This window comes from Podarcis melisellensis (genome assembly GCF_964234715.1).
Source record: "Podarcis melisellensis genome assembly, chromosome: 7".
NCBI lineage: Eukaryota > Metazoa > Chordata > Lepidosauria > Squamata > Lacertidae > Podarcis > Podarcis melisellensis.
Window position 1 is genome coordinate 33,645,608 of NC_138539.1, and position 14,664 is coordinate 33,660,271.

At 39.8% G+C, this 14,664-nt stretch overlaps 1 protein-coding gene across 3 annotated transcripts in view; it reads right to left on the bottom strand.

Annotated features, from left to right (window-relative positions):
- Positions 1 to 817: 817 nt before the first annotated feature.
- LOC309373902 (uncharacterized protein C8orf34 homolog) overlaps positions 818 to 14,664 on the bottom strand; it is an 87,115-nt gene continuing 73,268 nt past the window's right edge. For 2 of the 3 annotated variants that reach the window (XM_081918440.1, XM_081918441.1), the window contains exons 12-14: positions 12,358 to 12,860; positions 8,843 to 8,933; positions 818 to 1,820 (exon numbers count right to left, since the gene is read on the bottom strand). In XM_081918440.1, coding sequence (XP_081774566.1) covers positions 1,813 to 1,820; positions 8,843 to 8,933; positions 12,358 to 12,860 — 602 coding nt within the window. In that variant the 3' untranslated portion in view covers positions 818 to 1,812. Of the gene's footprint in view, positions 1,821 to 8,804; positions 8,934 to 12,357; positions 12,861 to 14,664 lie in introns of those variants that run through there. The other variant, XM_081918439.1, reaches the window with a different exon arrangement.

The window sequence follows — 14,664 nt, forward strand, 5'->3', positions numbered from 1 at the left end:
ACCTTTAAAAGTGGGGGGGGGGACAATACCTGAGCTGTGTCCTGGAAGGAGGGGAGCTACACCGCTTTGCCGACGGCCTCCCATCCTTCCTACTTCCTTAGGCAGCTCAGGGGAGGCTTGGGAGCTGTGGGCAGGCGGTGCTCCAGGGCTGCTTCCTGGGAGGGAAGTGAGCCGTAAGGTCGTGAATATAAGCCATACTTTAACTTTTCACAGTCAAAATTTGGAAAAATTGAGGCTTATATTTGGGCCAATACGGTACATCCATTGGCATCAGTAAAAATGTGGAAAGGTCAAGAGTGCAGCAGGAAACATCTTAATGACCTGGAAAGGCGTTTCTGTCTCCACCAATATACACTATTGTATTTTTTAAAAAGCCATAAAGCCCATTATACAATGCTATCCCCAAGGAAACTCACCCAGTGCCCATATTGCTATACTTTTTTTCATCCTCAACATCATTTTTTAATTCACTCAGGCATTTTAAATTTAGTTGCCTGCTATCAATGTATCTTGGTTGCATTATGTTGCATTGTTTGCTTGTCCTAGGCCAGGGGGTAGTTAATGTGCCTTCAGATGTTGTGGGCTACAATTTGCATAAACCTCAGCTGGCATGACCAACAACCAGGAATCATGGGAGTTGTAGTCCAATGACATCTGGGGGGGGCACGCACCATGTTGGCTACCCCTAATTTATACTGTTGTAAACCACCTTGGAATCTAGATAAAATAAACATGTTTTATTTGAATGCTCTCTCCATGATTACTAGCTCTCAGAATGAAAACAGAAATGAAACAAAAAGCTCATATTCTCAGTATATTTGTGATAGGAATTTCATTTTATTTCTTCAATAATCTGACAATGTATATCTATTGTAACAGCAGGCAACTTTATTATGTGGTTATGGCTGAGAAACAGAAGGCACTAAACCAAACCCATGCTTAACAGAATAAATAGCTTAAATTAATGCACCAAATGCAGTCATTCTGACAGCTCTTTCATTTGAAATCTTTGCAGAAATGTCATACCCAGATCCAGAATAGTCAACTTGTTTCACACATAAACACATATAGTCAAATGCTTAAGCCATTTAGGATATGAGTAAAGAATATCATTTAATAAACTGGTATATTTCATTTGTGCATGCTGCATTCCACATTATTTCACTTAGTAGTCTCTTTATTTTGTAAAAGATTTAATTAGAACTCAGTAAAAGCAATGTGAAACTGCTGATTCTTAATAGTTAGGCTTGTGTGAGTACACATGCACACAAACACATGTAAAAAAACACACACGTGCCCCACACCCCATTCATTCCTATTGTCTCAGCAAATTTCTACCGTGGTTATGAGTGAAAAGCCAACCATCCGTGACATTTGAATGTTATATATACATATCGGCAGATGTGGCTAAATACTTTAAAAGTTTATTGATTTAAAAATGAGGAAAGTTTAGAAAAATATAAGGAGTAGAAAACCTTAGTCAAGTTATATGCATAAAATCTTTTAAGGAAAACTTTCTTTTCATCAGGCAAAGTTTTATATATCAAATTAAGAGGGGTATAAATAAAATACATTATATTATGGACTATGTATTAAAAAGTGACTGTTAACCATCTTTACCTAAGGCCATTGTACAATAAGATAGATGTGAGGTTAGTGCATTTTAGCATACACACATTAAAATAATTCCACTTACGTTCTGTCGAATTTATAAAAATAAGCTTTTATTATACACAATCAGTGAAAAGAGCTTTTCACTTGCAGGTTATATAATTATGAGAAACCATTCTTTATTACTTCCACCGATTTTGTTCACAAACCTGGAAAACAATAAAAGAAAGAATAGTTAGAAACAACATACTTGAAAAGAAACATGAGAAAATTAGTGTGAGCATCTTTTGTAAGGGTATTCTTACTGGTAATGAGTAGTGAGAACATGAAATACATAAATGTAGCTTAAATGAAGTTACACACAGTGATAAGGGATTATTGCCACTTTAAGAAATGTATTGCACAGGAACATGTTCCAACCCTGATCAATAACTCTCATGATAAAGGAAGGATCTTCATGGCCGGAACCTAGACAGTATGGAAGTCAGGTCAAATTTGCATGTGGCAGGAACAAGCAATCCTTATGTGCTTGTGTAAATCTAAAGTAAGCAGAAGTTTATGTTTTAAGGATTAGAACAGGAATAGGGAAATTGTGGCTCTTCAGATGATGACGAATTTCAACTCCCATCAGCCCTAGCCAGCACAGCCAGTCATGACGATGATGGGAGTTGGAGCCCATTATTATTATTATTATTATTATTATTTCTATACCTTGGGTTACAGATGCTTCGGGTTACAGACTCTGCTAATCCAGAAATAGTACCTCAGGTTAAGAACTTTGCTTCAGGATGAGAACAGAAATTGCGGGCTGGCGGTGCGGCGGCAGCAGGAGGCCCCATTAGCTAAAGTGGTACCTCAGGTTAAGAACAGTTTCAGGTTAAGAATGGACCTCCAGAATGAATTAAGTACGTAACCAGAGGGACCACTGTACTGTACCTTCATCTGAGGATCATAGGGCAGTTTACAATATAAAAACAAATACAATACAAAAACAGTAACTCTTCTCTCACACACTTAAACAGGCCATAAAAGGTAAAGGGACCCCTGACCATTAGGTCCAGTCGTGGACGACTCTGGGGTTGCGGCGCTCATCTCGCTTTACTGGCCAAGGGAGCCGGCGTACAGCTTCCGGGTCATGTGGCCAGCATGACTAAGCCGCTTCTGGCAAACCAGAGCAGCGCACGGAAATACCTTCCCACTGGAGCGGTACCTATTTATCTACTTGCACTTTGACGTGCTTTCACACTGCGAGGTTGGCAGGAGCAGGGACCGAACAATGGGAGCTCACCCTGTTGTGGGGATTCGAATCGCCAACCTTCTGATCGCGAAGCCCTAGGCTCTGTGGTGTAACCCACAATGCCACCCGCGTCCCAAACAGGCCATAGTTTGTTTAATTAGCCAAAGACCTGGGAGAAGAGGGCAAGATGTTTTCCATCGTGGGCTCGAAGGCTGAGTGGGGATATTTACCAGTGAGGGTGGGTGTTTTTTTAAATAAAAAAAAATATTAACAATTTCAACATTACAAATTATCAAAACAAATCATCTTCATTATTCCTCCTCTTTCCCCCCTCCCCCAGAACCCACCAGTGAGGGTGGTTTTAGTATGTTATGTAAAGAGTGACTACAAACCCAATGATGGATAGAAGGAAGATGGATAGAAGGCATGATTTGTCGTTCAATTTTCACTTGTTGACTGCCATGCTATTTCAGTGCCAAAGTTAACAAAACAATTTTAAAAGAAAGTATGAACAGTGCAGGTTTACTGAAAATTGGCATCTTGTTTGGCTTTGTATTTTTGACACAATCACTTTTATTAAGACTAAGACTTCAAAAATGAGTGATGCAATAATTACTATGTTTTAGACTTATCTCTGCATATTCCTTTTCTGCTAAGTTTATAAATGAAGTTCACAAATGATTTAAAATTTCACAGTATACAGGAAAGTGTAATCTCTCCTGAATGCTCGGAATACCATTGTGAATGTTTATTTGAATGTAAGAGAGTCCTTTTAAGTCTAAATGACAAGTTAAACATTTATATCCAGTATGGTTTATCTTGGCATTTCCTATGAAGGATATTCAGTGTTGGAATCAGGATAAATTAGGAATCCCCCTATCATAGTTCTAAAATGGAAAGTCTTGTTTGCATTCACAATTTCACTGCACATTTAGATAAAATAGTTCAGTAAATTTGCTTTTAGCTATATTTGTTTAAATGGAAAAGCACTTATCACCTAACTTTTTATTGCATAGGTTACCAAAACTGAATGATTACACTGCTTATTTGGAGAGCTTGGCAGTTACAATACCAATGTTAAATGGCCCCAAACCTGAAAACATACCTTTAACAACTTCTATGTTCAGGTTATGCTGACAGTTTGTACAGTCCTGCTAAGAAAACCACCCTGTACTTGAAAAGTCTGCAGCTGTGATTTCTCCCTTTCACAAATGCCATTTATTTCACAGCGGAGCTAAAACTTACAATTTTACTCCCTCTCCAAATAAATACAAATAAAATAATTGCAATTCAGAATACTTTTTAGGCAATTTTGTGAACTTTTGCAACGATGTCTATTTATTTACTTTGTCTTCCACTCTTCCCTCAGTGATAAAACCGCATAGCCAATCTGATTTGTTATGTCGCATTGCTATGCAATCTCATTCACATATTTTCCCTAATTGTGTAGTATCAGCCAATTGACAAACGCAGGAAGGAGGAAGCAGAGGGAAGGGAATGACACCAAAGAAGCAACAGCAATTGCAATTGCAGAGTATTTGAGGCATCTCTAATTCCACCTCACTTGTTTTCATAAGTAACGCAAAAAGGTTTATCACAACAAATCATGACAATTACATGATGGAAACAATTTGCGGTTTATGGCTGTATTTCAAGCATTAAAATCTTAAGGACCAATTAACATGATACTTTGTATATGGCAAGATTCATGTTCTTGTTTTCACTGGAATAAGTTTGTGACGAAACAATACTCTGATGGCTTCAAAATGAGGTCAGCCATTGGCCCTTAATGAGTTGAATCAAGGGACATTTGTGTGCACGTGTCAGAAATGAAAAAAGGTCAGTTTTCAGGTAGAGATGTAGTATAGCTATTCATCATTTTATCACATGCCCATTCCAATGGGCCAACCCACATCTCAATATGCACAAAGGTCCTTAATCAAAACACACCTGAAGTCCATATGTATCTGTCTACTTACAAGAACAAGAGATGGTGTCCTCAATGAATAGAGTAAAAAAAACCCCAACCCTAAATTTGGTATATCCACACTAATTCAGTTTAACTTAAATTTCCTGACTTAAATTTGTAGTTCACAAAAGGGTCTACAGCCCTGAATTTCATACTAAAATAAAAATAAAATTTTGAAATTCAGGTTTTGCCAGCCTGCTATATGATCTGTGGTCCTCATTCTGGCAGGAATCCCAGAATTAGGTAGGCAAAAATACACCACTGCTAATCATAACAAATAAATGAATCTGAATCTGAAAACTTTTGAATTATTTTGAGCAAAAGCTTTCTGGTTTACATATCAGCCTCATTTGATAAACCTTTCTATTTTGTTTTCTCAATGATGCAGATGGTGTTTTAGACTTCTCTGTGAAACACTGAACAAAACTGCTATTTAATTATTTGAACTGGTAAAAAAGTAGGATTTTCAGTTCCACTTGTTCCATTCAAAGCTTCCTATCATTGGACCATACACACTGACCTGGGAGCAGTGCTTTTTTTTTTAGGGGGGTACTCAAGGATACACAGTACCAGCACCTCTTTTTTGTTGTAAGTTCCATCAAACCTAATGGGGTATACTTCTAACGAGATATGCATCAGATTGCGCACAGTAAATTTCCCAGTACAATGTTCATTAAATAATGTTGCGATAAATGAAGTTCTTTCATCTCAGCTGGTCAGATGATTAAAAACTATCTATAAAAAGCATTAGACTACTGTGATACTCTCTTTCCAAATACCTGTGCAGCTGGTGTAATTTTCTTTCACTGTCCAAAATTAGCTTTACACCTGGGCAGTTATTATCTTGAAGAAGTTGAAGAATGTAGTAAATATTAGCTGCATGTAATTTATTAAAAGCTGCGTCAAAGGACACCTGTTGTTGTTGTGAAGATTAATTCTACAGCTCTTCTGCTCATAGTCATAAATTATGAAGTTTCATTCCTCTTGGCACTAAATCAAGCACAGAGTGTCCATGAAGATTTCTAATGCATTAACTTTCCTCACACACACCCAAATTAAATTAGGCTGGTCTTTACATGGTTTGGCCTTTTACCTGCACTGCACGCTGGGAATTGGCACTGTAAACGATGCCAGGCCTTTTACTGGCTCTCTGCTTTACAGAGATTTCAACACCTGGGTGTTGGCAGCCTGTTGGCAGCCTGCATTTTCCAGGAGTTGCCCTTCGCTTGTGAGATTGGCTACAGCAACTACATTCCAAAACCAGATGGTTGCCATTACCCCATATAATTATTTTTTAAAGACTTATTCCTTTAACCAATTTACCAGTCTCAGATGTCACATACAGTACAATATTGCTTAGATCAAACATTTTTGTTCTCCTCCAATGGTTAAAATAGTACAAAGAACAACCTACTTCATGCAGCGAAAGATAGGTAACTATGAAAGTTGATATATGGGTTTAAATCAAGATGCTAGTCTGTTGCGCCCTTAGAATATCTGCAAGAAGGTAGCCATTATTTTAATTACAGAGTTTTGACCCCTCTCCGCCTTGCATGTTACAGGTTTAAGCTAAAGTAAACAGTTTTTACTCATGAAAGCAAAAAGCAGATTTTAAAATTACAATTCAGCGGACTGAACTAATTTAGTAACATGGTGTTGGTAGTTGCATTAGTAACATGAATGCTGGTTCTCTCAAAAGCCCAAATTAATTTGTTGCCTTATTATTGTCTCTATTTGTCTTTAACATCTGTTAATTTAATATTTGTAGATTTATTTCAAGAATTCACAATGAAACAAATAAGAATTTTAGATAAATACTGAGCAACAAAAGGAGCTGACGCAAAGTTGTAATTCCTAGTTGACAAAATTAAAAGGTTCAGGAGATTTCCCTTTATTTTAAACTAAATCTAAAATAAAATCTAGACCAGTTTCACATGGTTTTTCTTCCAGACTACAGGAATAACATATGGTGATATCTGCGGTTGGGTGTTAGCTTCACAAAACTCTAGGAATTCATTCTTCTCAGGTGGTGGTTGACAGTGTCTGTCTGCCAGTAATGTGGTCATGAAGTAATTTTAATCTATTCTAGTAATTTAACTTTTGTATGTTCTAAAGTAAGGTTGTAGTTTTTGTGATTTTATTATCTTATCTTTTTGTAAACCACTTAGAGGTTTCTACAATCAAGCTACAATTATTGATGAAATAAATTGATTTATGGAATTGGTTTCCACTCGCCCTGCAGCCCTGCACACTCCACAAATCTGCTTTGAATTTTGGGAATTGTGCTGATGGTTGATAAATAAACTGATGGTTGATAAATAGATAGATGATAGATAGATAGATAGATAGATAGATAGGCCGACAGACAAAAAAACAAAGAAAAAGAAGAAGATTTTGGATTTGATATATCGCTTTATCACTACCCTAAGGAGTCTCAAAGTGGCTAACATTCTCCTTTCTCTTCCTCCCCCACAACAAACACTCTGTGAGGTGAGTGGGGCTGAGACTCCAGTGAAGTGTGACTAGCCCAAGGTCACCCAGCAGCTGCATGTGGAGGAGTGGAGACGTGAACCCGGTTCCCCAGATTACGAGGCTACTGTTCTTAACCACTACACCACACTGGCTCCCACATTTTGTACCCTGTCTATCTGACTGGGTTGCTCCATCCATTCTCAGCAGCTAACTACCTAGTGATGATCCAAATGGTGTGAAATCAACCCTGGAAAGAAAATGTACATCTGTGGCATGTACTCTAATGTAGAGATTACTCTAAGTGCAGGCTGGATTGAAAGGTTCCTTTGATTTCAGAGGAAAACTTTCTCCATCAGGAAGTAGTTTGACCTAGCTTAATGTCTGAAATGTATAGCATGACATTCTGAAATGATGTGAACATGCAGTTCCTAACAGATCACACATGTAAATGTTCTATGGATAGTTCTGTGAGCCAAATAGGACTCTATCTAATGTACTAATCCATTGCACATCTCAGAAAAGTGACAATGGCAACTCATTTCCAGGTAACTTCCTTGTGTGTAGACTCAAATAGCACTTTGTGAGCATCAGATTTTGGGTCTGACCTGGCCTCTTGGGCAACATGTACATGAAGGGCAAAATAACTAACCATCAGAAATAAGATAAATATTATTTAGAGCTTGATGTTCTAAATTTACAAGTTACGTTAAAAAAATATATATTGTGGTTGTCATATTGATGTAAACAAGCAACAGCTCAATGGTTTTCTTCCCTCTCAATTTCTCCACAAGTCTGATTTTTCTTACTTCAATATGTCTTGTTTAAATGGTTTCAGTTCTACTCACAAGGTGCTACTCACAAGCACCTGGTTAAACAGCCTGCTACAGTGTAGCCATAAAATCTAAAATAGTTTAGGAAATGACACACATTTTCACCCTGGCAGATTACAAACTACTGTGATTTTTTAAAAAAGCAACCGTCAGAGCAATTCACATTTCCAGCAAGATTATTTATGTTTACTTGCCACCATATATAATTTGTTGTAGCCTCAGCACATGGAGGGAAACTAGCAGACACTACTTGTCTTAACGTCCATTATTTAGGCTCCTTAACCCAGTAAGATGTCTATCTCACACCCTTGAGCTGGGGCTGTAAAATATGTTTATGGGGCAAGCAAGCAAAGTTTTTAAAGCTGGGACTATAGTCTTTCCCTCCCCCTTTTTAGGACAGCACTCCAGGATGCTTGGTATCTGGCTGTGTTACAACACTCATTCAACAGAGATTTTGGCTTGGCACAACTTTTTTATCCTTGGTCTCTGCATGTTAAGGTTTGTGGTATGGTAAGCAGGGAGGATAACCTACATGAACTTTCAGCCCTACAGTAACATAGCTGAGCTCCCATCAATAAAATCCACCGTTCTTCACTCCCGTAGGCAAATAAAAACTAAACCTGTCAGAAATAAAAAGTAATTTACAGAGCACATATTTTGTGAAAATATGGTACCTACTCCAAGCTGCCAACAATTTATATCAAACAAGGAGCAACCTCTTACATTTATCTAGATCTGCTTCCACTCCTTCACTTTCGTTATCGCTTGGTAAAATCCAAGGCTGGTGGGAAAGTTGAAGTTGTAAGAATTCATCCTGTAACAAAAATAACGGATGGAGCAGGTATAAGAATTAGGGCTGCAATGTTTTTTTTTCAATTATACCCAAACAGATAAAAAGATTAAAGACCTTCAAGAAAATTCAAAAAGTCCTCCTGATTAATTGGGCATCAGTTTGGAAGGGGACTTTCTGCCCTTTCTGTGTTGTACTTGTCAATCCCAGGAGTTATGTGCTAGAATAGAGACTCAGAGCTGAGTGTGGGTTCTAGGCTCCTTGGAAGAGTCAACTTCACAAGGAAAAAAGCTGATGGCTTCAGTCCCCAAACCAAGGCCTAGACATCATACCACTTCTTCCAAGGAAGCTAGAAAATTGCAGTTCTGTGGATTTTCTTGGGAAGAGGCTCTATTGAAGTCAGCGAAGTTAACAAATAGCCAGAAACCGATGATTTTATGCACATGCAAATTTAACCAATCCCAAACTCAGTTGATTAATCTATGATTTCTTTAATCGTGTAACAATTCTAGCAAAACTGACACATAGAAGGATTGTCTCTGTGTAGAAAAGTAGCAAATAAATGAATCTTGATATACAATGAACAGATGTAAGCTGTAATAAAATCCAGACTTCTTGCAGCAAAATAACCCCCCGTTTTCTAAATTGCTTGCAGATCAGGGAGGACATGATTTCACACAGAGAAGCATTGATGTGATTTTAACACAGGATTCATAGGAGTATGGCTTCCTGGACACTTTTGTTTGGAAGTATGTTGTTTGGGCTGCTGTTGCTGTGCTGGGAATTAGCCAACAAGTGAAACCCAGTACATAAGAAAGTTTATTGTGCTGAATAAATCTTTGGTCAATAAAAAAGGTAGTGATGTTTTGAGACTCACAAGGTTCTTCTTTGGAGAAGCCACAAGACAGAGGCTCAGTGTGATCTGCATTTGAAAAGGCAAAGGGCCAATCTCCACATGACATTTGTCGCACAGCAGTTTCTTTTGTAGTTGTGCATTTACTTTTTCTTGCACAAATAACCAGCACAGGAAGGACTGAACCAGATCGGGGCTGTGTGGCATAGAAGGGGAGGGCATTAGCCCCTACCCCCACCACTGCCCTGACTTAAATCAACCCCACTGTATCCCTGCTAGCAGGTACCAATAATAGCAGACATGTGATGGAAGACTAATTCCAATCAGTTCTGCAAAGGAAGCCTCTGTTCACCATGCCACAGTCTTGATACATCTTGTACCTCCCAATGTTGGCTGTTTTTGAAATAAAAAGCAACTATGCGGCACCAAACTATGCAAAAAATAAAATAAAATGGGCCAAGTCTTGAGGTAACTTGCAACCAACCTACACTAGGCAAATAAGGTCACTGGGATGTATTAAAGTTGTTTCCCACTGCAGTTCAAGTTGTTATGACGTACGTTGGGTTCCAAAGACTTCAATGGGAACTAAGTTCAACTTATTTAATTAAGACATAACCCACTGATGCGGGTGGCACTGTGAGTTAAACCACAGAGCCTAGGACTTGCCGATCGGAAGGTCGGCGGTTCGAATCCCCGTGACAGGGTGAGCTCCCGTTGCTCGGTCCCTGCTCCTGCCAACCTAGCAGTTCGAAAGCACGTCAAAGTGCAAGTAGATAAATAGGTACTGCTCCGGCAGGGAGGTAAACGGTGTTTCTGTGCGCTGCTCTGGTTCGCCAGAAGCGGCTTAGTCATGCTGGCCACATGACCCGGAAGCTGTACGCCGGCTCCCTCGGCCAATAAAGCGAGATGAGCGACGCAACACCAGAGTCGGTCACGACTGGACCTAATGGTCAGGGGTCCCTTTACCTTTAACCCACTGTAGAAAAGCTGTTTATAAAGCATGTTGTTGGGAAGGGCCATACAGTCTGACAGTCTCCCTGTCCCTCCCAAACATCAAGATAAGAGCTATTGCAGACTCCAATAAATACTGCCCCAAAGAGATTCAGCATTCAGTTGTCACACTTCATAAAAGGCTGAGGGAAACACTGAGAATCTGATCCTCAAACCTATTTGTCTCAATTGGGACTCCGCTTGTAGAAAGGTCTGAAGATCTAAAAGACTAAACGTGCATATAAGTGCATGTAGGAAAGGATTTAAAAACTTGATTTATTCATTCTGTAGCAATAATAAAAACATTTATCTACGTTACATTGCTTGGTTTGATTTTGAAATGAGCTGGTAATACAACACACCTGCACATTTGCTACAGCATATTCCCTGCCAACAGAAATGCAGGCATGTGTACAAGAACTAAGATCATCAAGCGACTTATAATTCTTTCAGACAGAACTCCGAAACTAAAATTTTGCACTTTTTACAAAAAAGAACTTCACAGATGACATGTTAATCATTGCCAAATTCTTTAAAAATCGCTCTTTGACTGTTTAGAAAAAAATGCCTGCTTATAACAAGGTCTCGCCCATAATGATAGGAAGAGCTTTAAAGAATATCACTTACTAGAAATGGGACAGAAAATGTTCTAGCATTCATTCTTTGAACACTGCACATTTTAATAATTTGGCCATTAAAAAAACAACAACGGATCTGACATTGAATTACTAAGCAAATTGTGACAGATTCATGGACTGCTGAGGATAAAACTCCATAACTGAAGCTTCACACCTACCTGAATCAATTAAATAAAGTGTGTCCCAGCCGTATTCAATTTTTTGTGGGTTATTGGTGCAATAGCGCAATATCCCAGTCTCATACAATGGATGGGAAGGGACAGGTTTGTTTCCTTACTACACAGATGGTATCTGAGATCCACAGACACGCTGGATCTCACAAAACAAAATTCTCTGTGGAATTCTACTTGTGAGCAAAAGGGAGGTATGTGAAACCTCCTCCCAATTTGCTTTCCAAATATAAAATATAAATCTCAGCTTTTTCTTTTAGGAGTGTTAACACCACTCTGAACATGCAACATTTGCCATTAACTCTTGTCATAACATGAAAAGAGCCTGCTCAACTAGGACAGTGGTCCATTGAATTCAGCATCTTGTTCTCACAGTGGCTAACCTGAAGCCTATGGAAGCAGATTTTGCTATCTTCCCTTTCCACACACACCCCAGCTCCTAGTGCCACCTCCCACAGTTACTTCAAAAAAATACCCCAACCCACTGGAGCAGATTTTCAGGGAATAAGAGGGCTAAAGAAAGAAATCTGCAAAAATTGCCTTCCTCCAATATAAACCTCTGGCAAGAGATAGTGAAATAAACACATGCACGCTTATGCACATGTGTGTACACACAGACTTTGAACACCACTATGAACAAGTAGGTGTTGGATCTAGTCTCAAACATTATATGATAATATATGGGCAATATACGAATAGTCAACTGATTTCAATAGGTCAGCTCTGAGTATGACTTACCTGGATATATACAGGATTCTGATTTACTGACAATTTTTGCTTTCAAATATATAACTTACTTCGGACAAACTGCTTCTTTGAGTGACGTTTCCTAGAGTGTCTCCGCTTGTTTCCAGGAGCCCTGAGGGAGTAGTGATGGTCCTCCCAAGTTGGTTCTTTGATATTAAAGACCGGCTTCTCTGCATACTAACAACTCCCTCCTTGTTTCCTTGGTTGCTAGGGGAAAGAGGTTTTTGCAACAAAGCATTTGGGGCTGCAGGTCTGTTTGCTGGAGCTGGGAGCACAGAAGACCTGTTGGTCTGTGTACTGGGAGACTGAGGCCTACTGTTTGTGACACTTGAGACCTGCAGCCTATTGTTGCTAGATAATGGTGGTGATTTGTTTCTTTGAAGCTGGAGCTGAATATCTTTCCCAGTCAGACTTGGCACTTGAGGTCCTGAATCCTGGCTTGGTGGAACTTTAAAATTTCCTTGGTGATCTAGTGCAACTAAATTAGTTTGTTGGCTACTGGTAATCCGCAATAGTCTTCCTTCTTCCCACAGCGCAAGGTCCTTTGCGATGTCTGCACAGGCACAAAAGTAATGCAATATAACAAGAACTGAAATCCCTGCATCTTATTGATCATCATGTTTATTCGAACTTGAGGATATAGTTTATTTCTTTCTCTAATACTAGGGAACTTGGATTCATATCAGCAAGGGACTTACTAAGTAGTTTCTGGCAAGCCACTTTCTTGGACTCATTCCTCACAATCATTTCTGACACAGAGAAACCCCTACAAGCAGATGTCATAATCTGCCAGGGGAAAAGGTGGATATAACTAAAATAATAATAATAGCAGCAATAGTAATATTGTGCCTGGAGGCGGTTGGAGGTTGGATGGCGGCTAACAGATTGAGGTTGAAGCCTGACAAGAGAGAAGTACTGTTCTTGGGGGACAGGAGGCGGGCAGGTGTGGAGGATTCCCTGGTCCTGAATGGGGTAACTGTGCCCCTGAAGGACCAGGTACACAGGCTGGGAGTCATTTTGGACTCACAGTTGTGTCCAGGGCAGCTGTCTACCAGCTCCATCTGGTATGCAGGCTGAGACCCTATCTGCCCGTGGACCGTCTCACCAGAGTGGTGCATGCTCTAGTCATCTCCCGCTTGGACTACTGCAATGCGCTCTATGTGGGGCTACCTTTGAAGGTGACCTGGAAACTACAACTAATCCAGAACGCGGCAGCTAGACTGGTGACTGGGAGCGGCCGCCGAGACCACATAACACCGGTCTTAAAAGACCTACATTGGCTCCCAGTATGTTTCCGAGCACAATTCAAAGTGTTGGTGCTGACCTTTAAAGCCCTAAATGGCCTCGGCCCAGTATACCTAAAGGAGCGTCTCCACCCCCATTGTTCTGCCTGGACACTGAGATCCAGCGCCGAGGGCCTTCTGGCGGTTCCCTCACTGCGAGAAGCCAAGTTACAGGGAACCAGGCAGAGGGCCTTCTCGGTAGTGGCGACCTCCCTGTGGAACGCCCTCCCACCAGATGTCAAAGAGAACAACAACTATCAGACTTTTAGAAGACATCTGAAGGCAGCCCTATTTAGGGAAGCTTTTAATGTTTGATGTATTAGAGGATTTTAATATTTTATTAGAGGATTTTAATATTTTTTTGGAAGCCGCCCAGAGTGGCTGGGGAAGCCCAGCCAGATAGGCGGGGTACAAATAATAAATTATCATCACCATCATCATCATTATTATTATTCTGATGGCAATCGAAGCAATCTGGTCTGGAATAGGACTCTACTGCAGTACATGCTGCCACAACCCACATGCTGCGTTGTCACTAAGCAAGAGAGCATTCATAAAAATTACCATCTCGAAATTTTACAGACATCAGCACATCCCTAAAGAATCTCTTTTTTGTCATGATTTGGTGAGTGCCAGACTTCTCTAAATTCCTAGGTCCAGCAGGTGTTAGAATTTAAGGAAGGCTTGGGGAGTTAAACTGGATGCTAGACCCCTAATGCCTGGATTTAGCTTCCTGTGTTCAGGAGATCACCTGGGAGATAGGCCTTTACGAGAACAAAGGAAGGACAGACTGAAAATGGGTGAGACCCCTCCTCCAGCTCTGAGATAGTTAGAAAAAACTAAAGCCAGAGTTTGGTGTAGAGTTGGCTGTGATGTAACCTGGAGAAAAAAGGTTGCAGGCTGCTAAAGGCAGCAAGCTGGAGGGAGGGTCAGAGCACAATGATTGATTTGTGTTTGAATCCAAGGCTGCGGCTATGGCAATCACTGGTTTAATGGACATCTTTGCTTAATTTAATAAAAAGGTAAGAACAGGTATTGCTATTGTTGCTATAATATTAACATAATTGAGTGGAG